Source organism: Stegostoma tigrinum, chromosome 23 (genome assembly GCF_030684315.1).
Source record: "Stegostoma tigrinum isolate sSteTig4 chromosome 23, sSteTig4.hap1, whole genome shotgun sequence".
NCBI lineage: Eukaryota > Metazoa > Chordata > Chondrichthyes > Orectolobiformes > Stegostomatidae > Stegostoma > Stegostoma tigrinum.
This window is the reverse complement of record NC_081376.1, coordinates 4,583,403-4,606,989: the sequence shown is the minus strand read 5'-3', so window position 1 is coordinate 4,606,989 and position 23,587 is coordinate 4,583,403. Positions and strand designations below refer to the sequence as shown.

Sequence of the window (23,587 nt, the reverse complement as noted above, 5' to 3'; positions counted from 1 at the left end):
AGGGGTGACCTTATAAAGATTTATGAAATCATGAGGGGAATGGATAGGGTAAATAGACAAGGTCTTTTCCCCATTATAGGGGAATCCAAAACTCGAGGGCATAGGTTTACGAGGAGAGGGGAAAGATGTAAAAGAGACCTGAGGGGCAAATTTTTCATGCAGAGTGTGTTATGTGTATGGAATGAGCTGCCAGAGGAAGTGTGGAGGGAGATACAATTAAAACTTTCAAATAGCATCTGAATGGGTATGTGAATAGGAAGAGTTTAGAGGGATATGGGCCAAATGCTGACAAGTGGGACTAGATTAATTTAGGATATTTGGTCAGCATGGATGAGTTGGACCAAAGAGTCCATTTCCGTGCTGTACAGCTCTATGACTCTGTGACTATATGACATGGCTGGCTTGCTTCTTGAAAGCAAGAACAGGAAAGGGTGCTGAAAGGGCAGCTGGTAAGATGGCGAGATCAATACTGGGGGACAATGAATGAAGAGTCAAGATCCAATATTTAGATGTTGCTCTTGCATTATCAGAACTGAAGCACAGGCATCTCAGGCTTTCGTGACAGATTTGTTGCTGGCATCTGCAACTTCCTGGAGCAAGAGCTCTTTTGCAATCTGCCCGGTCGACGTGCATCTACCAGTGGGCATCGAGGTGCCCGTCACTGGACAATGGCCAACTTCCCTGCCTTTTCCCCAAGACTGTGTGTGCCCTTATCTCCTGGAAGTAAAATAAACAAAGAATTGTGAGTATGAGGAATGGATTATGTGACGAGTTAGGTAGGCCGCTGTTGGTCAAGATTGAGCATGGGGCATGGGTATTAGATGCCAACAAGTCCAGTAGTGAGTGTTGACTGTGCAGAAGGAGAAGTCAGATCATGCCTGGAGATGGAAGGAACAGGACATGAGAGGTGACAGCCTAGTGGTATTATCAGTGGACTGCTAATCCGGAGATCCAGATAACGTTCTGGGGACCTGGTTGCGAATCCTGCTATAGCAGATGGTGGGATTTGAATTCAATAAAAATCTGAATGACCATGAATCCATTGTTGATCGTCAGGAAAAAACCCATCTAGTTCAAAAACTGCCATCCTCACCTGGTCTGGCCCACATATGACTCCAGACCCACAGCAATACGGTTGACTCTCAACTGCCTTCTGAGCAATTAGGGATGGGCAATAAATGCTGGCCTGGCCAGTGATGCCCCCATCCCATGAATGAATAAATACCATAAAGAGAAAACAACATTTGGTCAGGTTGCAGGCCAGCAATTTTTGTTTTTATTTCGGTACTTCAGCATCTGTGGTTCTCTGTTTTATTTTAGTGGAACATTTTTATATTGTTTTGGAAATGAGTGTGACACACTTCCCTCTCATGTGGTGTAACACATTGTCTTCTCACACAGTTCAAAAGTTGCCAATACTTGGGCATTCTTGTGAATTGACTTGACGTGTGCAAATATAAAATGTTCTGAAAAAAAATTGCCCAGTTTTCAGCAATACTGTGCAAACAAACAATGATAATTTAAATTATGGGTGTGAAAATTTCAGACAAAAACAGGCAGAACCTATTGTCTCAGATAACATGGTGTGAAGCTGGATGAACACAGCAGGCCAAGCGGCATCAGAGGAGCAGGAAAGTTTGACGTTTCGGGTCGAGACCCTTCTTCAGAAATGGGGCGGGCAAGGGGATTCTGAAATAAATAGGGAGAGAGAGGGAGGCGAATAGAAGATGGATAAAGGAGAAGATAGGTGGATAGGAGACAGACAGGTCAAGGAGGCGGGGTTAGACCCAGTGAAGGTGAATATAGGTGGGGAGTTAGGGAGGGGAGTCAGGGAGGACGGACAGGTCAAGGAGGTGGGATGAGGTTAGTGGGTAGTAGATGGGCCAATTATCTCAACCACTTCCTGCTTTGATGACCCAGAAATGCAACCTACATGTTTAAGCTGGATGCAATTCTGATGTAAATGGCTGAATTTCTGGGCCAGCACAATAGCCTTGTCACTTCTAAAAGTGCAACACTTTGACAGGAAGAGCAAAACAATACAAGCCAGTGTAACAACTTTAATAAAGGTGGCAAAGTAGCTCAGCAGATAGCACTACTGCCTCACAATGATAGGGACCCAAGCCCGATCTCCCCAAATCTATGTGGGTTTTCACCAGGTGTTCTAGTTTCCTCCCATAGTCCAAAGATATGTAGGTTAGGTGGATTAGTGATGCTCAGTTGTTCATAGTGTGCAGGCTAGATGGATTGGCCATTGGAGATACAGGGATAGGGTGGGTTTAGGTGGGATGCTCTTTGGAGGGTCGGTGTGGACCCGAATGGCCTGTTTCCACATTGTTGGGATTCTGTAACATATATTTTAGTTTATCATGACATAGTGATTATTCTGTACATCTTGTTATTTATTTTTAAGTTATAATTATTCAGAAAGGAGAGCACCAATGATATTGCTGCTAACTTTGCATCTTACCGGTCATGAGAATATTTCCCAATTTGTCTTTTCTCTCCAGGAATCATGGATGTGAAATTCGGTTTCATTGGCTTTGGCGATGAAGGAGTTCATGAGCAGCACCTCCTCGCTGTAAAGAGAGATAACTCATCTTCATGGCACTTGGAAAAGGAGCTGGGGTGAGGCTGTAAAATGAGTCACATGTGGTAATGAAGCACTTTTGAGACCATCTCTACTGCTAACGGGAACTCTGCTGGAAAACAAAATATAGTAGTATTCTATTAAAGGAAAGTGATGGAAGGGTATCATCAACAGTACTATCAAATGGTATCTCTTCAACAATATCTTGCTCAGTGACACCTACTTCGCATTCTACCAGGGCCACTCAGCTCCTGACCTCATTTTAGCCTTGGTTCAAACATGGACAAAAGAGCTGAACTCCAGAGGTGAGGTGACAGTGATAGCCCTTGACATCAAGACCTCATTTGACTGAGTGCGGCATCAAGGAGTCCTAGCAAAACTGGAATCGGTTCGCAATAAACAACTGCACCTCCCAGTCGTGAACCATTTTAACTCCCCCTCCCATTCCTTAGAAGACATGTCCATCCTGGGCCTCCTGCAGTGCCACAATGATGCCACCCGAAGGTTGCAGGAACAGCAACTCATATTCCCCTTGGGAACCCTGCAGCCCAACGGTATCAATGTGGACTTCACCAGCTTCAAAATCTCCCCTTCCCCAACCGAATCCCAAAACCAGCCCAGCTTGTCCACACCTCCCTAACCTGTTCTTCCTCTCACCTATCCTCTCCTCCCACCTCAACCTGCACCTCCATTTCCTATCTACTAACCTCATCCCGCCCCCTTGACTGTCTGTCCTCAATGGACTGACCTATCCCCTCCCTACCTGCCCACCTACACTCACCTTTACTGGCTCCATCCCCAGCTCTTTGACCGGTCTGTCTCCTCTCCACCTTTCTTCTCTATCCATCTTCGATCCGCACTCCCCTCTCCCTATTTATTTTCAGAACCCTCTTCCCCCTCCCTCATTTCTGATGAGGGGTCTAGGCCCGAAACATCGGCTTTTGTGCTCCTAAGATGCTGCTTGGCCTGCTGTGTTCATCCAGCTCCACACTTTGTTATCTAATATTCAGACTTAGGCTGACAAATGGCTAGTAACATCTGTACCTTACAAGTGTCTCTCCAATAAGAGATAATGTAATCACTGCTCCTTGACATTCAGTGGTGTTACTATCACTGAATCCTCAGGTATCAACAATCTGGGGGTTACTTGACTAGATATTCAACTGGACTTGCTACATAAACAGAGTGGCTACAAGAGCAGGTCAAAGGGTAGGAATACTGCAGCAAGCAAATCACTTCCTGACTCCCCAAATCCTGTCGATCATCTATAAGGCACAAGTCAGGAGTGTAATGGAACATCTTCCCCCCCCCGACTTGCCTGGGCGAGTGCAGTTCCAACAACATTCTTGATAGCAACGAAGCTTGATACCAGCCAGGACAAAGCAGCCTGCTTAATTGACACTACATCTATGGATGTTCCACTCCTTCCACCACCGATGCTCAGTAGCAGCTGTGTGTACTATCTACAAGATGCACTGCAGAAATTCACCGAAGATCCTTAGAATGCACTTTCCAAATGCATGACCACTTCTATCTAGAAGGACAAGGGTAGCAGATACATGGGAACAATACCACCTGCAAGTTCCCCTCCCAAGCCACTCACCATCATGCCTTGAAAATATATCCCCATTCTTTCACTGCCACTGGGTGAAAATCCTGGTATTCTCTTCCTAATGGCATTGTGGATCTGCCTATTGCATGTGAACTGCAGCGGTTCAAAATTGCAGCTTAGCACACTCTTCTCAAGGGAATAGGTAACAAATGCTGGCCCAGCCAGTGATGCCGTCATCCTACAAATGATTTTTTAATAAGTGTCCCATTTTGCCAGCATAAATGGTCCATTGGGAACATCCTTATAGAAGAGTTTGTTTTTGTTAGATAATACTATTTAATGGCACAGGCATTTTGATGATGTGTACAAATTAGGATGTCATAGTGGTTCAATAGTTAGCACTGCTGCCTCAAAGCTCCCAGAACCCAGGTTGAGTTCGAGCCTCGGGCAACTGCCTGTGTGGAGTTTGCACATTCTCCCCATGTTAGCGTGGGATCCCCCCACAGTCCAGAGATGTGCAGGTTAGGTGGACTGGCCGTGCTAAATTGCCCATAGTGTGCAGGGATGTGCAGGCTAGGTAGCTTAGCCCAGGGATTGTGAGATGCTGGGTCTGGGTTCAGAGGGTGGGTGCAGACTTGATCAGCCAAATGGCCTCTTCCTGCACTCTCAGGATTCTGTGAAATCACTTTAAAATCTTGAATGACTAATGTAAAGCTTTACTGTATCATCAGTTTTGAGCTGTGGTGACCTTTAATGGGGCGATTGTGAATCATTAGTTATCTCATCAGGATATGATGGGCTTGTCCCAAGACATGTAATCAGACTGCAAGGAGCAGCCAAAATTAGATGGACTATACTTGGCACCTGGAGGACCGTACTTTTAAATGGTCTTCAGAGAGCCAACATTATTGTCTCATTAATTCTGGTACATGATTGGAACGTTTATATTCTCAGCTTTCAATAAGGAGTTTTGTGGCACTGTGGTAGTTCTCCAACTACTGGTCTAGAAGGGCTATGTTCAATTCCCTGCTGCTCTGGAGTCGTGTCATAATATACCTGGACATGTTAATTAAAATGAATTTATTTTTGATGAGAGCAAGAAGCTATCCGTCACTGGGAAGGTGCAGTCAGATGTGCTGCAATTCATACAGTCTCCATGGTAATCTCACACTGGATCAATTCAATTCTATGACTTTTTTACCCCACCTGTTGATTAAACAATTTTGCCCTGATATTCTGTCCGCAGCCTCCTGTCACAGACACATAAAAAAATTAGGCTCAAAGGCATTAAAATAGTTTCTAGTGCAGTTTTGGGGGAATTTCTACCAACAAATGATTAACACAAACCCCTTGCCTTCGCACACCTCAGAGGCTCCCAAACACTTAAGGCCTTCCTCTGATTCTCGTCACATTTCAGCATAGCTTCTCATTGAGAGCTCAGTCTCTCGCCTACAGTACAGTTCAGGCCTCCATCTCCACCTCTCGATTTATTCACTGCTCCTTCACTAAAAATGTGATTGTGGGAGATATAGCAGTTTGGATCAGAAATTGGCTTGCTGAAAGAAGATAGAGGGTGGTGGTTGATGGGAAATGTTCATCCTGGAGACCAGTTACTAGTGGTGTACCGCAAGCGTCGGTGTTGGGTCCACTGCTATTTGTCATTTTTATAAATGACCTGGATGAGGGTGTAGAAGGATGGGTTAGTAAATTTGTAGACGACACTAAGGTCGGTGGAGTTGTGGATAGTGACGAAGGATGCTGTAGGTTGCAGAGAGACATAGATAAGCTGCAGAGTTGGGCTGAGAGGTGGCAAATGGAGTTTAATGCGGACAAGTGTGAGGTGATGCACTTTGGTAGGAGTAACTGGAATGTAAAGTACTGGGCTAATGGTAAGATTCTTGGTAGTGTAGATGAGCAGAGAGATCTCGGTGTCCATGTACACAGATCCTTGAAAGTTGCCACCCAGGTTGACAGGGTTGTTAAGAAGGGCATACAGTGTTTTAGCTTTATTAATATAGGGATTGAGTTCCAGAACCATGAGGTTATGCTGCAGCTGTACAAAACTCTGGTGCGGCCACACTTGGAGTATTGCGTACAGTTCTGGTCGCCGCATTATAAGAAGGATGTGGAAGCTTTGGAAAGGGTGCAGAGGAGATTTACTAGGATGTTGCCTGGTATGGAGGGAAGGTGTTACGAGGAAAGGCTGAGGGACTTGAGGCTGTTTTCGTTAGAGGGAAGAAGGTTGAGAGGTGACTTAATTGAGACATATAAAATAATCAGAGGGTTAGATCGGGTGGATAGGGAGAGCTTTTTTCCTAGGATGGTGACGGCGAGCACGAGGGGGCATAGCTTTAAATTGAGGGGTGAAAGATATAGGACAGATGTCAGAGGTAGTTTCTTTACTCAGAGAGTAGTAAGGGAATGGAACGCTTTGCCTGCAACGGTAGTAGATTCGCCAACTTTAGGTACATTTAAGTCGTCATTGGATAAGCATATGGACGTACATGGAATAGTGTAGGTTAGATGGGCTTGAGATTGGTATGACAGGTCGGCACAACATCGAGGGCCGAAGGGCCTGTACTGTGCTGTTATGTTCTATGTTCTATGTTCTAACTCCTGTTATTCAGAGTCATAGAGTCATACAACATGAGAAAAAGACACTTTGGTCCAATTTGCCCGCACCAACCAGGCATCCCAATCTGACTTCGTCCCATTTGCCTGCATTTTTTATATAAGACATAAGGCAGAAATTAGACCATTTGGTCCATCAAGTCTGCTCCGCCATTCAATCATGCTGATAAGTTCCTCAACCCCATTCTCCCACTTCCTCCCCGTAACCCTTGTTTCCCTTGACAGTCAAGAACCTATCTGTCTCAGTCTTAAATGTACTCAATGATCTGGCCTTCACAGCCTTCTGTGGCAGTGAATTCCATAGATTTACCACTCTCTGGCTAAAGCAGTTTCTATTTATCTCCATTCTAAAGGGTCTTCCCTTTACTCTAAGGCTGTGCCATCAAGTCCTAGTCTCTCCTACCCGGGCCAGGAGCATTTGGTCCATATCCCTCTCAACCTTTCCTATTCATGAACCCACCCAGATGCTTTTAAATGTTATAATGGTACCAGCCTCCTCCACTTCTTCTACCAGCTCATTCCATACACTCATCACCCTCTATATGAAAAGGTTACCCCTCGGGTCCTTTTTAAATCTTTCACCTCTCATGTTAAACCCATGAACTCTGGTTATGGATTTCCCCACTCTTGGACAAAGACCTTGGCTATTTGCCCTATCCATGTCCTTTATGATTTTATAAACCTCTATAAGGTCAGTTTCAGCCTCAGCCTCCAGGGAAAAAAATCCCCAGCCTATTCAGCTTCTCCTATAGCTTAACCACAAGAAGTTAGCCTTAACTTAGTAAGCCTGATTTTACGACTTCTGAAAGTACAAATTCAAGTATCATCATAGAGTCATACATCATAGAAACAGATCCTTTGGTCCAACCAGTCCATGCTGACCGTAATCCTAAACTAAGCTAGTCCCACCTGCCTGCTCCTGGCCCATATCCATCCAACCTTTCCTATTCACATACTTATCCAAATGTCTTTTGAACATTGTAATTGTGACCACATCCACCACTCCCTTGAATGTCCCCAGAACATTAACTTGGGTTCTGGATTGCACATCCAGTGACAACACCACAAAGCCACCACCTCCTCAGGCTGCACTAGAAGGAACCATATGTGAATAAGGCAGTATTATTTAACTGGATTAAACTTCCAGTCTGCCTACGCCTGGTTCAAATGAAAGCAAGTCCTACAATGGGAATCACTCAGGAGATAGAGGTACCATGGATTGATTATGGTTTGAATCTGACACTCTGAGGCCCACATACTATATTAATGGTAAATGTACGAACACCCACAGACCTATGTACCACTAGAGACAAGATTTCCAGGACTGCCTCCCCCTCCTTACTGCACCAAGCGGATAGAATTGTGAAAACGTCAATAGAACTGATCAATATTTGCCCCTTTGGAATTTCTTGTGTGATCAGAGTAGAGGTGAAGCCTCGAGGACTCGGTATTCTGATCAGGTTCATCACTAACTAGGGATTGGATAGAAGAGATCATAGGAACTACAGATGCTGGAGAATCTGGGATAACAAGGTGTAGACCTGGATTAACACAGCAGGCCAAACAGTATCAGCGGAGCAGAAAAGCTGACGTTTTGGGCCTAGACCCTTCATCAGAAAAAAAAATTCTGAAGAAGTGTCTAGGCCAGAAGCGTCAGCTTTTCTGCTTCTCTGATGCTGCTTGGCCTGCTGTGTTCATCCAGCTCCACACCTTGTTATCATTAGATAGAAGAGTTTGGTGAAGAATGTTAAACTCACAACACTGAATGCCTCACACATGTTTTATTTCTCCCAGTAACCTGTTGTTCACCCGCAATGTCTCTCACAATGTGCCAGCTGCTATAACTCTGGTAACACAGTGGCCTTTCCGTGTTGAAGCGATTAAGAGTGCAGTTCTACTGACTTGCTCCAGATGTCATCAAAACTATGAGGTAACTTCATTTTAATTGCATGGCGGTAACAGAGGTTGCTTTGAGTAAATACTCATTGCCAATATATCACTAAAGACAAAAATGTCTGTGGTTAATTTCTCTGGCTGTTTTCAAAGTTGTTTTCTTTTTCCACCTTGCAGTAACTACAAAAACTCAATCCTGTTTGAATTACCTGCCAAAATGTAACTGATGCGTCCTAGTGGGCTTTAATTGATACACTGAACTGACAGATTGGAGGTTTAATCCAGTTAAATAATACTGCCTTATTCACATATGGTTCCTTCTAGTGCAGCCTGAGGAGGTGGTGGCTTTGTGGTGTTGTCACTGCACTAGCAAACCAGAACCCAAGTTAATGTTCTGGGAACATTCAAGGGTGTGGTGGATGTGGTCACAATTACAATGTTCAAAAAACATTTGGATAAGTATGTGAATAGGAAGGGTTTGGATGGAAATGGGCCAGGAGCAGGCAGGTGGGACTAGTTTAGTTTAGGATTATGGTCGGCATGGACTGGTTGGACCAAAGGGTCTGTTTCAGTGATGTAGGACTCTATGACGACACTTGAATTCAGTAAAAATCTGAACTGAAGAGCTGGTCTAATGACAACACTTGTTGACCTGGTTTATTGATGTCCTTTCGGGAAGGGAATCTTCCATCTGCTCCTGACCTGGCCTACATGAACCACAAGAATTTGGTTGACTTGGAACTGGCTTCTGGTCAGTTAGGAATGGACAATAAATGCTGTACCACCTCTAGAGAAATAACAAATAAAAATTTAAGTGGTAATGGTAACAGCCAGGCTGTGAGCTAGGGTTTATCCTGCTCCACGTATGCTGCTGGGCACGCATCAGTAACAACAAGAGAGATGTAAACACTTGCTTTGCCTCTTGTTTGAATGTCAGGATCAGAATTTTTAACTGGTGCTCCAGGATCATTCCTTTTGCAAGGACAAGGGGAAGCATTGCGGATGACTGAGCAGCATCTTGACATGGTCAGGCCTACATATGACTCTCAGACCTCCAACAACGGTGTTGTCTCTTGACTGTAGCCGAAGCCGCCCCTAGTAAGCTACCCAGCTACGCAATTCGGGGTGGATACGTCCCATGAAAGAATAAGACAAAACGGCAGATTTATGGTGTGGTATATTTTTGCCTCTGGCCTGACTTCAGGAATAATTCTGAAATTGAAAGGTGCATGAAATTTGCCTTGTTCTTCACAGATGCTGTAGTTCATGATGCCACAAATAATTTGTTTTCTCAGTTGTCCGAAGATACTTTGCATACCTTGCTGACATCCTCAGGAATCACATTGCACGTGTTAAAGGACATAAAGTTCCAGCTGAAGAGTGGAGACAGCAATGCCAGTGTTGTTGGCCTGGATGATAGCAGTGTCTTTACAGTCAACAGTAGTGGCTACAGTGGAAGCCGACTGTTTAAAACATCTCACCATCACATTGCAGTAAGTTTATATTGTTTCAAAAGGAAGATTTGCTTTAAGGGAGGGTACCTTTTTAATATGCAGAATTCTTCAGCAGATTCAATTTCTATCAGCAAATGTGTTCACATTACCCCTGACAAGAAACCATCAGTTTTTATCTTTTACTTGGCTTGTCATCAGGAAGTGAGTCTGCTCATGCACACACTGAGTTCATCAGCAGTGCCCATCATAGAAAAACTCATTCCATCCTCTTCGCTGTATGTCAAGTACAGAGGTCTAAAATCAATTGATCTTGACTAAGTCTGTTAAGAAACTTGAACTTTTGTCAGTGCGGTGCTGCGATTTCTCTTTTATAATTGTATAATCTTTATAAATATACCTTTGTGTAGCTATGGATAAGTATGGTCAAATGGCTCTTCAATGCAGCTGAAGCATTGAGATTGAGATCTGGCAATGACAAATACAAGCCTTATGGAAATCCATCCATGAAGTTGCTTCAGTCACTGACATTGCTGATCTTTGAATACCTATCTATACTATTGTTCAATCTTTATGTCACCTCTGTTTACAGAAACTAATTTGTGTCTTAACTGAATGCCTCCCTCACTTATTGACCCACTCCAATCAGATTTTCCCAAGTTTCTTTTTATTCATTCATGGGATTTGGGCATCATCGGCTGGGCCGGCATTTATTGCCCATCTTTAGTTGCCACAGAATGGTGGTAATGAGCTGCCTTCTTGAGCCACTGCAGTTCTTGGAGAGTAGGGACACCCACACTTGCTGTTAGAGAAGGAGTTCTAGGATTTTGACCCAACAATAGTGAAGAAAAGATGATATATTTCCAGAGTCAAAATGGTGAGTTGCTTGGAGGAGAACTTGCAGATTCTTAGTAACTTGTTCCTCTGCTGTCCTTGTACTCTAGCTGTTTGGAAGGCTCTATATATGGAGCCTTGGCAAGTTCCTACAATACATTTTGCTTCAGTGGTGGATGGAGTCAACGCTGGAGGTGATGAAGAGTGCTGATCAAAAGTGCTGCTTTTTCCTGGGAATGTGTTGAGTTTATTGAGTGTTGTTGGACCTGCAAGTGGCGAGTATTCCATCACACTCCTCGCTCTTGCCTCGTAGCTGGTGGACAGACTTAGGAAAACATCTGACTTCACTTCCTCCAATCTCTACTTTGATGTAACTGTTTACGTGATGAGTGCCAGAACTTTGTCAGCCAGCATTAGTGAGCCAGTAGTTGCAGTGTTCTTAACACTTCAACACACTGTTGTGGCTATGATCCCTTTCTGGAATACCTTCTGAATGCCTTCATTTTGTCTTCCAGCTGCCTGCTGAGGATATGTGTCTAGCTGCAGCGATCAAATCAGGAGGTGCAATATTTGATTCTTCAAAGTTCATCTCGCAAAATGAAAATTTCCTTCGGTTATTTAGCCACCAGGTCACCAGGAGGCATAAGACCAGCAAGTGTGAGATTTGCCAACCCACCACAGGTTGAAATGGCTTCACATTTGATATCTGAGTTGACTGCCTTTAGCAAAGAGAATGTCTGATAAGTATAGTGCGAGGAGCACATAATGACAAATGTATTCTACAGACTGTAACACCCATGGAATTAAAGGCTTTTTTTCACATTCACAACATTATTGCAGGCCACATCACGACCCATTACTCTAAGATAAAAATTATTGCGAATGAATGAACGAAACAATGGGCATATCAGCCAGTGTCTTGTTCATACTGTCAGCCCAATGCTGGAATTATTTTCCTAGCACAGCAGTGGGGAGGATATTTTTAAAACTCCCTAAATCATTGTTGATCTCTGTACAAAATATCCTTGAAGGTTCACCAGAAATAATTAATGTGGATGAAGAGTGGAAGCTAAGCATGACAGATAAGATGTGCTTCAGAAACACAGGCTTGCAAACTCATGGTCTGACATTTCAGCTGAACAAAGCTGAAAGGTGATTTGTGCTGTTTAGCGTAACTGTGCTGCATAGATAACTGTGTCAGGGCACCTGCCATCCATGCAACTTAATATGGGTTGTCAGGAGACGTTTGATTTCTTCATTTTCAACTTACTGAATTTTCTGAATCATTCTGTAGCTATTGATTCTGTAGCAGATCCAGAGGCTTGGATTCTGCTGAAGAGGCATAGAACAGCAGTATTTATTTTATAATGGGTGACAGAACACATTTGATGAGTTCAACGTGGGATAAACGCGGGCAGATTGAGGTTTTGCTAGTTTGCTTTGCAAATCTTGAAATCAAAATCTTTTTCAACACATTTTACAGACTCCAGGGTCCACATTAATTGCTGATCATTGCATTGTGCTGTGATAATTTGTAAGGCCTGTTGAGTTTACTCTTGTTTGCATTGGACATCAAAAACTGGTTGGATTACACAACAAGGTGAAGAGAATCAGTCACTTTAAAGAACAGAGTTTCTATCACATTCATTGGCAGGTATGATCGGTAGCAGAGAATCATTATGGTTAACAGGGCAGTGAAAATTATATCTACTGCTCCTTCTACACAAGCCACAAACTTTAGCAGGCATCTTCATTAGTCCAATTAGATAAATTTAGTTATGGAAGTAATATTTGGAACATCCAAGAAGACAACGGTCTGTTGAGTAGCAGTAATAATTTACCACCGAATTGTATATATCTCAATTTTACATAAAATTTGTGCCTTTTTATTTTGTTTATCAATTTAAAATATAACTACATTCCCTATCTCTGAAACACTTTGTACTAATTAAATGAATACTGGATTTTTGGTAAATGTAGACTATCAGTCTCAATGAGGTATGATATCAGTAAGTGAAACGCAGATAATATTTCCCTTTTAGACGTCGAATGTCCTGAAATATGGCTTTCAGATTCATGTTGGCTTGAGGAATGTATAAATAGTATGACTTGCAGGTTTTCTTTGTTTGTTAATTGAATTATCCATTTTTGGAATCTAGAGAAAGCAATGTTTTGATTATATCTTGTAATTCTCAGTTTTTCAGTTTTGTTTCGTTGTACTAGTGAAATTATTTTATTCAAATATTGTAATAATTTCTAGTCATTATAATTCTGCAATTGGAGGGGACTAAGTCTTGCACATGTTTTCAATGTCTTAGTTCTCCCTTACCTCATCAATACCATGCACTTTTATATTTGGTTGTGTTTATGGATTAATTTTTAAAAAATAATAAAATTAGGTTAGAAGTTCCTGTGTGCATCTAGTTTTAATTTGGAAGTGTTTGGTTTGTTATTAATTTACTAAGAAATATCAAAACATACTGCAGTAACTGTGTTTTATACGAAACAGATACAATGAATTAATTTTCAGATTCAAGTGTAACTCATTCATGTAACTCATTCTGTAACTAGTTTCTAGTATGCTTGATGTTCTTGATCAAAAAACTCTCTTTCAAAATCCTGTGGTGATTACCATATATCTGTCTGCTTGAAACAGAATCTAGACTGTCTCTTTGCCATGCTTGCATCAACATTAAGCAACATTTTACCGACTGCAGTCAGGCTCATTTTAATTCACTTATAAAGAATCTCAAGATTAAGGAGCAAAGGGCTTTTCTGTTTAGATTCACGCTTAAGCAGATTATTCAGTGCCCTAAATGGGCTTCACTGTGTAAACATTAAAGCTTATTTTAACTTGTTGTTCTTGATGGTGGTGGATTAATTGGGTGTCTGTTTTAACTCCCACCTGGTTGGTTTTTCCATTGAGTTCCGGTGAAGCTTAAAGTCCATCCATAATGAAGCAGTGCTGCTACTTTTTATTCGGGCAGGTATGCGGCCTACGCTTGAACTATCTTTTAATCCTTAGGAAATAGAAATAGTATTAACCATTCAGCCTTTGCTTCACGATTTAGCTCATCATCAATCTCAATGCTATTGTCCTGCATTATCCCCATTCCTTTAACATTTAGAAATCTATTCATCTCTGTTTTGAATATATTCCCAAGACTCGACTTCCCCAACCCCCTGAGATGGAGCATCCCAAAGATTCACTACACTGAAGCTGCTGTGGTCATTTCTGGCCAGTCCACCATTTATTATCTGTCTCTAGTTGCCTATGAGAAGGTGGTGGTGAGCTGCAATCTTGAATCTCATGGGGTGTAGGTTGAGCCACAGTCCCATTAGAGAGAATTGTGACCTTCAAGTAATGGGATGACTTGTAGCTTGGAGAGCATTGTCATAGCCCCACTGTGTTTGGTCAGCGTTCACGACTCCTGCCGAGGAAAGCAAGTTACTGGAAAAGATTCTGCCACGCTCGAGACCAGAACCACACCAGATTTTGGATATTTCCCGGTATTGGGTAGAGCAGTTCAGGACAAACTGCATCAGAGATAATGGGAACTGCAGATGCTGGAGAATCCAAGATAATAAAATGGTTGGACCGCAACTTTCCCCCCACAGTGATCGAGAACGCCCTTGACCGCGTCTCCCGTATTTCCCGCAACACATCCCTCACACCCCGCCCCCGCCACAACCGCCCAAAGAGGATCCCCCTCGTTCTCACACACCACCCCACCAACCTCCGGATACAACGCATCATCCTCCGACACTTCCGCCATCTACAATCCGACCGCACCACCAAAGACATTTGTCCATCCCCACCCCTGTCTGCTTTCCGGAGAGACCACTCTCTCCGTGACTCCCTTGTTCGCTCCACACTGCCCTCCAACCCCACCACACCCGGCACCTTCCCCTGCAACCGCAGGAAATGCTACACTTGCCCCCACACCTCCTCCCTCACCGCTATCCCAGGCCCCAAGATGACATTCCACATTGGCAGATGTGCAGGTGAACCTCTGCTTAATGTGGTATACTGCATCCACTGTACCCAGTGTGGCTTCCTCTACATTGGGGAAACCAAGCGGAGGCTTGGGGACCGCTTTGCAGAACACCTCCGCTCAGTTCGCAACAAACAACTGCACCTCCCAGTCGCAAACCATTTCCACTCCCCCTCCCATTCTTTAGATGACATGTCCATCATGGGCCTCCTGCACTGCCACAATGATGCCACCCGAAGGTTGCAGGTACAGCAACTCATATTCCGCCTGGGAACCCTGCAGCCTAATGGTATCAATGTGGACTTCACCAGTTTCAAAATCTCCCCTTCCCCCACTGCATCCCTAAACCAGCCCAGTTCGTCCCCTCTCCCCACTGCACCACACAACCAGCCCAGCTCTTCCCCCCCACCCACTGCATCCCAAAACCAGTCCAACCTGTCTCTGCCTCCCTAACCGGTTCTTCCTCTCACCCATCCCTTCCCCCCACCCCAAGCCGCACCCCCATCTACCTACTAACCTCATCCCACCTCCTTAAACTGTCCGTCTTCCCTGGACTGACCTATCCCCTCCCTACCTCCCCACCTATACTCTTTCCACCTATCTTCTTTTCTCTCCATCTTCGGTCCGCCTCCCCCTCTCTCCCTATTTATTCCAGAACTCTCACCCTATCCCCCTCTCTGATGAAGGGTCTAGGCCCGAAACGTCAGCTTTGTGCTCCTGAGATGCTGCTTGGCCTGCTGTGTTCATCCAGCCTCACATTTTATTATCAGGACAAACTGTGTCGGGGATTGGAGGATGTCAGAAGTCCCTTGGAGCAGGCGATACAGCCATAGGTGAAGTGGCAAAGCTGGGAACTACTCTGGAGCCATAGTGTGGAACTGGAGGAGCACAGCATCGGAGGAGCAGGAAAGTTGATGTTTTGGGTTGGAACCTTTCTTCAGAAACTCTGATGCTGCCTGGCCTGCTGTGCTCCTCCAACTCCACACTATGTTATCTCTGACTACCGCATCGGCAGTTCTTCCTATCCGAGTCTGGAGCCATGCCTTGTCAACAAAGTGCTAAAACAAATTGTCCAAGTAACTTAACAATGTTTGAATTTAATCAATTAAAATTGGTGCATGGAAAGCCATGAAAATTATCCGGTTTTCTTGATACTGCCAGTTTTCAGGTATTTGGATTTGAGGTACTCACTCTGTATTAGACCTGTGGTGCACTGTTGGTGCTGTTAAAGCTGAATGCTTAAGCAAGGGGTTAATGAGCTGGTCAGATACAATGTGCTGTTTATTGAACACCATCACAGCAAACTCAGAGCAATGGGTAGATCTTAATTTCTGTTCCCATGGAGTTACAGTAAGAATGTGGACCCAGTATGGAGAGGCAAATCAGGAAAGGGAGGACTGCACATACTTCAAACGTTGAAGACACCTCAGAATCTGAGATGGACACGCTGGATGTCGCCTCCTCGATGCCACCTAAAGAAGAGAATGGATTTCTTCCCAGAAGCTCCAGGAGCAAGAGGTGAGCTACTGTCTGCTGGAGTTGGAGGGACCTGACCCAATGCTAAAATGCCCCAGCAAGAGCTATAGAAAAATAAAACCGGCCTATACCTTGGACTCACGGTGGGGAGGGATATGGTGATTGTAACAAGGTCAGTCAGGTGGGCCTCCTATACTATGAGTTTCCTGATTGAGCTGTTAACCTGGTCCAATCGGGGAGCCCTGGCTAACAGATAAGAACAAAAGTGTCGGCCATCCCTGTTCATTCTAAGAACTGGCTGTGAAGGAGCTGGATCAGTGCCAAGGATTCTCCACATGTGAATAAAGGATGATTTAGTGATGGAATAGCAGTCTCTGTGGAGTTATTTCAGTAAACACCCCTCTAAAACGGCTAACCATCACACTGTATACCTCCTGCATGCTGCTCAGTGACTCCAACTGCATCTCCAACCAATCCAAATAATCTGATATGAGAAATAATGGGAACTACAGATGCTGGAGAATCCAAGAGAACTAAGTGTGAAGCTGGATGAACACAGCAGGCCAAGCAGCATCTCAGGAGCACAAAAGCTGACATTTCGTGCCTAGACCCTTCATCAGTGAGGGGGATGGGGAGAGGGTTCTGAAATAAATAGGGAGAGATTGGGAGGCGGACCGAAGATGGATAGTTGAGAAGATAGGTGGGAAGGTGGGGTGGGCATAGGTCAGTCCAGGGAAGACGGGCAGGTCAAGGAGGCAGGATGAGGTTGGTAGGTGGGAACTGGAGGTGCGGCTTGAGGTGGGAGGAGGGGATAGGTGAGAGGAAGAACAGGTTAGGGAGGCGGGGACAAGCTGGGCTGGTTTTGGGATGCAGTGGGGGAAGGGGAGATTTTGAAGCTTGTGAAGTCCACATTGATACCATTGGGCTGCAGGGTTCCCAAGCGGAATATGAATTGCTGTTCCTGCAACCTTCGGGTGGCATCATTGTGGCACTGCAGGAGACCCACGATGTTCATGTCGTCTAAGGAATGGGAGGGGGAGTTGAAATGGTTCGCGACTGGGAGGTGCAGTTGTTTATTGCGAACCAAGCGGAGGTGTTCTGCAAAGCGGTCCCCAAGCCTCCGCTTGGTTTCCCCAGTGTAGAGGAAGCCACACCGGGTACAGTGGATGCAGTATACCACACTTGCAGATGTGCAGGTGAACATCTGTTTGATATGGAAAGTCATCTTGGTGCCTGGGATAGGGGTGAGGGAGAAGGTGTGGGGGCAAGTGTAGCACTTCCTGCGGTTGCAGGGGAAGGTGCTGGGTGTGGTGGGGTTGTAGGGGAGTGTGGAGCGGACAAGGGAGTCACGGAGAGAGTGGTCTCTCCGGAAGGCAGACAAGGGTGGGGATGGACAAATGTCTTGGGTGGTGGTGTCGGATTGGAGATGGTGGAAGTGTTGCAGGATGATGCGTTGTATCCCGAGGTTGGTGGGGTGGTGTGTAAGAACGAGGGGGATTCTCTTAGGGCGGTTATTGCGGGGGCCGGATGTGAGGGATGTGTTGCGGGAAATGTGGGAGACACGGTCAAGGGCATTCTCGACCACTGCGGGGGGAGGTTGTGGTCCTCGAAGAAAGCGGCCATCTGGAATGTGCGGGAGTGGAATGCCTCATCCTGGGAGCAGATGCGGCAGAAGCAAAGGAATTGGGAATAGGGGATGGAATTTTTGCAGGGGGGTGGGTGGGAGGAGGTGTATTCTAGGCAGCTGTGGAAGTCGGTGGGCTTGAAGTGGACATCAGTTTCTAGCTGGTTGCCTGAGATGGAGACTAAGAGGTCCAGGAAGGTGAGGGATGTGTTGGAGAATGCCCAGGTGAACTTGAGGTTGGGGTAGAAGGTGTTGGTAAAGTGGATGAACTGCTCGAGCTCCTCTTGGGAGCAAGAGGCAGTGCCAATACAGTCATCAATGTAACGGAGGAAGAGGTCGGGGTTAGGGCCAGTGTAGGTGCGGAAGAGGGACTGTTCCACATAACCTACAAAGAGGCAGGCATAGCTTGGGCCCATGCGGGTACCCATGGCCACCCCCTTTGTCTGTAGGAAGTGGGAGGAATCGAAAGAGAAGTTGTTGAGGGTGAGGACAAGTTCGGCTAGGCGGATGAAGGTGTCGGTGGAGGGGGACTGGTCGGGCCTACGGGACAGGAAGAAGCGGACAGCCTTAAGGCCATCTGCATGAGGAATGCAGGTGTATAAGGACTGGACGTCCATGGTGAAAATGAGGTGTTGGGGGCCAGGAAATTGGAAGTTCTGGAGGAGGTGGAGGGTGTGGGTGGTGTTACAGACATAGGTGGGGAGTTCCTGGACCAAAGGGGAGAAAATGGAGTCCAGATAGGTGGAGATGAGTTCGGTGGGGCAGGAGCAGGCAGAGACAATGGGTCGACCAGTGCAGGCGGGTTTGTGGATTTTGGGAAGGAGATAGAAGCGGGCCGTGCGGGGTTGGGGAACAATGAGGTTGGAGGCTGTGGGTGGGAGGTCACCTGAGGTGATGAGGTCATGGATGGTATTGGAGATGATGGTTTGGTGCTCGGGGGTGGAGTCATGATCAAGGGGGCGGTAGGAGGAGGTGTCGGAGAGTTGGCGTTTGGCCTCGGTGATGTAGAGGTCAGTGCGCCATACTACCACTGCGTCACCCTTGTCTGTGGGTTTGATGGTGAGGTTGGGATTGGAGCGGAGGGCTGCCCGTTCTGCAGCGGAGAGGTTGGAGTGGGTGAGAGGGGTGGAGAGGTTGAGGCGGTTAATGTCTCAACCGCAGTTGGAGATGAAGAGGTCAAGGGAGGGTAGGAGGCCTTGGGGTGGTGTGATATGAGACACTTCCCAACACACTTCCTGAAAACATAGTCTCCATAGTGAACTGTTCCCTAATCTCCCACATCTGAAAGGAGGAACATACCACTCCATTGACTGCCATCTTTACCCCTTTAAAAATTAGCTAACATAGACTTGCCTAAAAAGACCTGTCCTTTGCTCAAATCCAGTGTTTGCAGATTGTTCCTACTGATGCTGTCCCAGCAGAACTTCATGTCTATATTTTATATTATCAGGCTAAAAGAAGCTTTAAGTACAACTTTGTTTAAAAATAGTCTACCCTTCCCTTACCTGCAGTTTTTAATTTTAAGTATGCAAGATAGAGAAAATGAACTGCGATTTAAATTGTTAAAATCCAACACTTAGTTTAACTGCCAGCAACTGAAGCCAGAATTCTCCTCAGTTCCTTAATGCGATCTCTATCTGTACTGAGGGAATTTTATGATTCTATGAACCCTTCAGCTCCGATTATGCCGTTTCCTCCCACTCCTGGATTCAGCCTTTACAAAGTAATGGATCCAGGATCCCTGTGGCCTGTCATTATTTCACCTCTCCTAACAAACCTTTAACAAAATTGTGAGAAAGGTCAATCTCCCAAACTCTGTTTGCTAAAACCATGTCTCTCTGGACCCTTCAACAACCACATGGAATAAACCTCTCCCAAATCTTCCAACCTCTCCTTCCTCCCATATTTAACTTTTTTTGGACTGTAGAAGCTCCAGAAGTAATGTTAAATGAAAACTTTTCTGTGTTCTTCTGGACCCACGTAGTCCCACAACAAAATATCTTACAGTCTCACATAACAGATTTGATTTGATTTGATTGGGCTTATCATTGTCACATGTACCTAAGTACAGTAAAAGTTTTGTTTTGCATACAGTATAGGCAGATCTTAAGGTGATTGAACAAAGCAAAGAAAACAAAGTTATGGCTGCAAAGAAGGTGTCAACTTTCGATTTGAAATTTGAGAGGTCCACTCAGAAATCTAGTATCAGTGGGAACAAACTGTTCTTGAACCTGTGTGTGTGTGTGTGTGTATGTAAGTAAGCTTTTGTATCTTCTGCCTGATGTTAGAGGTTGGCAGAGATTATAACTGGGATGAGAGGGGCCTTTGATGATGTTGACTGTCTTTCGGCAGCAATGAGAATTGAGTTAAGAAACGGGAGGTTGGCTTGCATGACATACAATATTTTACGGTCTCAGATAATGACAGCTTATAGTCCCATTTAACAGTATCTTATAGTCTTACAAAGCAGGCCAAACGTGCAGATTTCTACATGCTATAACAAATGATGAGGCTTTCACATTTCAATTATTAAATAGTTACAACTTGGTGGAATTTGAGGCTGTCAGCAGTGAACTCATTCTGAGAATTCGACATCTTCTGAACGAAAATTCTTAAGTCAAAGAGAAGGTTACACTCAGAGGAAGTCGACACACAGACACACAAACACACACAAACATACACACGCACACACACACACACACACACACACACACACACACACACACACACACACACCCCTCAGAACACCTACCGAACAACTTTGGCAGTCTGAAGCTACGAAACCCAGCACACAGCAAGATCCCACAGCTACAAAATCGGAGCTCCTCAACCCCTCAACACCTGCTCCCTGGGGTAGCGAGTGCTTTTTAGTGAGGCCCTCCCCTCCCCTCGTGGTGGGTGTAACTGTGAAAGTTTCTAGAAGATGAAGATTTATGGAATGTGTTCAAAATTAATTGAATTCGTGATTTGTGCCTGTGCAGCCCTATAATCCTGTAGTCCTCTCATCTTCACCGCCACTGAGGGCACTCACATAGAGTGGTAACTCCTTCCTGCCATTTTCCACGTGTTTTTCCTCATGGTGAAAATCCACTGATCTTGGATGTGGTGGTGATATTCGCCTAGTGGGGCTGTTAATGACAATGCTGCTTGCAGTAAAATGTGAGTGTGACAGATTAATGTTTATAATATATTTGACAATATCAAGATTTTTTTTAGGTTATGTGAGAGCCTTATTGTTCCTATTATTCTGACCCACATAAAATTGAAGATAACAAAGTGTGAAGCTGGATGAACACAGCAGGCCAAGCAGGATCTCAGGAGCTGTTGTGCTTCACACTTTGTTATCTTGGATTCTCCAGCATCTGCATCCCATTATCTCTGACCACATAAAATTGACTCTTGTTGTTAGAGTGAGAGTTTTGCTTTTTCTGACACTCCTTTGAAGCTGGCTCGGCTATGTTACAGGCTGCTTTAAACCAAAGGGGCAATTGTAAGTGACAGGAGCTGTGCAGTGAGTGGATTAAGGTTGTGTCAACCTAAATGCACCCACTTCCACGAAGTTTACACCCACTAAACTTCATCTGAACATTTTGCGGCTGTATCAAATGTATGGTGTCATATCTTAAGGGCTAAATTCACGTTCCAATTTTTGGTCACCATTGCATTTTCCTTCCTACCTTACCAGACTACATTACCTAAAGTGATGTTCATTGGTTGTAAGGTGCCTGGGGGTACATTGTGTATCCTAGCCCTAACCCTGTGACAGGCACCATATGATTGCAAGTCTTTCTTCTCTTTCAGTATTGAAGATGACGCACTTTCTCGAATAGCTTCTACTCAGCCCATTGTTGGGTTATTTTAACTTTGCAGGAGAGAAAGGTGGCATCAGGAGATGGACTTTCCATTGCTCACCCTTCGGGTTTTGTCGATGGGGTAAAGTGGGCAATTTTGCATTGCCTTCTCCCCGCACCATTATAAGAGAACATTTTTAAATATATGTGTAGAGAGGGGATTAGAGCACCTTTTATGATATGAGGATTTCTCAAAATGCAGCACACTCAGTCAACTGTTATGTAAAACTAAATTAGCATCGGATATTTGGAGGCTGCTGGTTCTGTATTCAGCGACGTGATAAATGAGGGAAAACGGAATAGCTGCAGGGGAGCTAAACAGAGATCACAGAAGAACCTGAGGTGAAATGGAGGAGACTTTTATTTGTACATGAGCTGCACACCCTGAGGCTAACAGAAGCAGATTCAATCATCAAATTGAAAAGAAAATTGAATAAATATTTGAAGAGGAAAAGCAATTACAGGGCTATAGGAAAAGAATATAAAACTAGACTAAATCTGAAGACTGGACCCATGTAAAGGAAGCTGGATGATTCTTTGCCTGGGCTGTAATGTGTTATGTTTCCATGGCCTCAAGATTAATTCCATGACGTGCTGGGCGCAGGGAGGAAACCAGCGTGATATCCCACAGGAAACTGCAAATGAGCTCAAAATGCCTGACAGCTCAGTCACCTCATGACAGCTTTACTTCTAGATATTTTCTGAATCAACCTGTTCAAGTATCCTGTCAGGACCAGGTGGGACTTGAGCCAGGCTTCCTGCCTCAAAGGCAAGAGCACTGCCACCGTGTCATAAAAGCCCCTCACTACTCTACTACTGGGATTCCCATTCAGTCAAGGGTAGCAGATCGATACTGACCCACAGGATTCAATCTCAGTTCCATACTTAAAGGGACAGTCCACCCCTCCGGTATGGAGGGCTTTTTTAATTTGGAGTTAGGACCAAGGGGAGGTCAGTGGCATTCCAGAGGTAAAAGCTTCTTTCTGTGCTGCCACTTACTGTGAAAAATCCGAGAGAGATATGGGAGGAAGAGGCCTGCAGACAAGACCCAGAGTGTGCTGAACGTAAGAAATAGGAGCAGGAGTATGCCATCTGGTCCATCAAGCCTGCTCCACCATTCAATAACATCATGGTTGATCTTATCCGCTCCACTTACCCGCCTGCGGACCATTACCCTTTATTCCTTTACTGTTCAAAAATCTATCCACCTTTGCCTTAATAACGTTCAAAAAGGTAGCCTCAGCTGCTTACTGGGAATTCCACAGATTCAAACGCCGTTGGGTGCAGAAATTCCTCTTCAACTCAGTCCTAAATCTGCTCCCCCTTATTTTGAGGCTATGCCCCCTAGTTCTAGCTCCATCCACCAGTGGAAACCACCACCCTGCACATCTAATCCCCCCATAATTTTCATGTTTCTGTAAGATCCTCCCTCATTCTTCTAAATTCCATTGAATATAGTCCCAGTCTACTCAGTCTGTCCTCATAAGCCAACTCTCTCAACTCTGGAATTAACTTAATGGACCACCTCTGCAAACCCTCCAGTGCCAGTAGGCCATTCTCGAGTAAGATGAAGAGGTGAACAGGAAAGTTATGATACTGCACTACAAAACTCAGTACAAGAAATACTTCAGTAACCTCAGGAGATTGGTGAATGTTATCACAGTGACACAGTCGCCCTATGTCCTGATTT

General features: G+C 44.8%; 1 protein-coding gene and 1 long non-coding RNA gene across 6 annotated transcripts in view; one reads left to right on the top strand and one right to left on the bottom strand.

The window, feature by feature from the left end:
- Positions 1-13,360, top strand: part of LOC125462404 (uncharacterized) — a 347,507-nt gene extending 334,147 nt beyond the window's left edge. Inside the window, exons 74-77 of the mRNA XM_059653886.1 lie at positions 2,511-2,628; positions 8,568-8,703; positions 9,962-10,159; positions 11,467-13,360. Of these exons, the coding sequence (XP_059509869.1) occupies positions 2,511-2,628; positions 8,568-8,703; positions 9,962-10,159; positions 11,467-11,637 (623 nt within the window). The 3' untranslated portion in view covers positions 11,638-13,360. The remainder of the gene's footprint in view (positions 1-2,510; positions 2,629-8,567; positions 8,704-9,961; positions 10,160-11,466) is intronic.
- The window catches only part of LOC132210893 (uncharacterized), a 297,035-nt gene that overhangs the window by 255,006 nt on the left and 18,442 nt on the right, over positions 1-23,587 (bottom strand). For all 5 annotated transcript variants that reach the window (XR_009447106.1, XR_009447102.1, XR_009447103.1 and 2 more), the window contains one exon: positions 2,471-2,702. This is a non-coding gene — a long non-coding RNA (uncharacterized LOC132210893). The remainder of the gene's footprint in view (positions 1-2,470; positions 2,703-23,587) is intronic.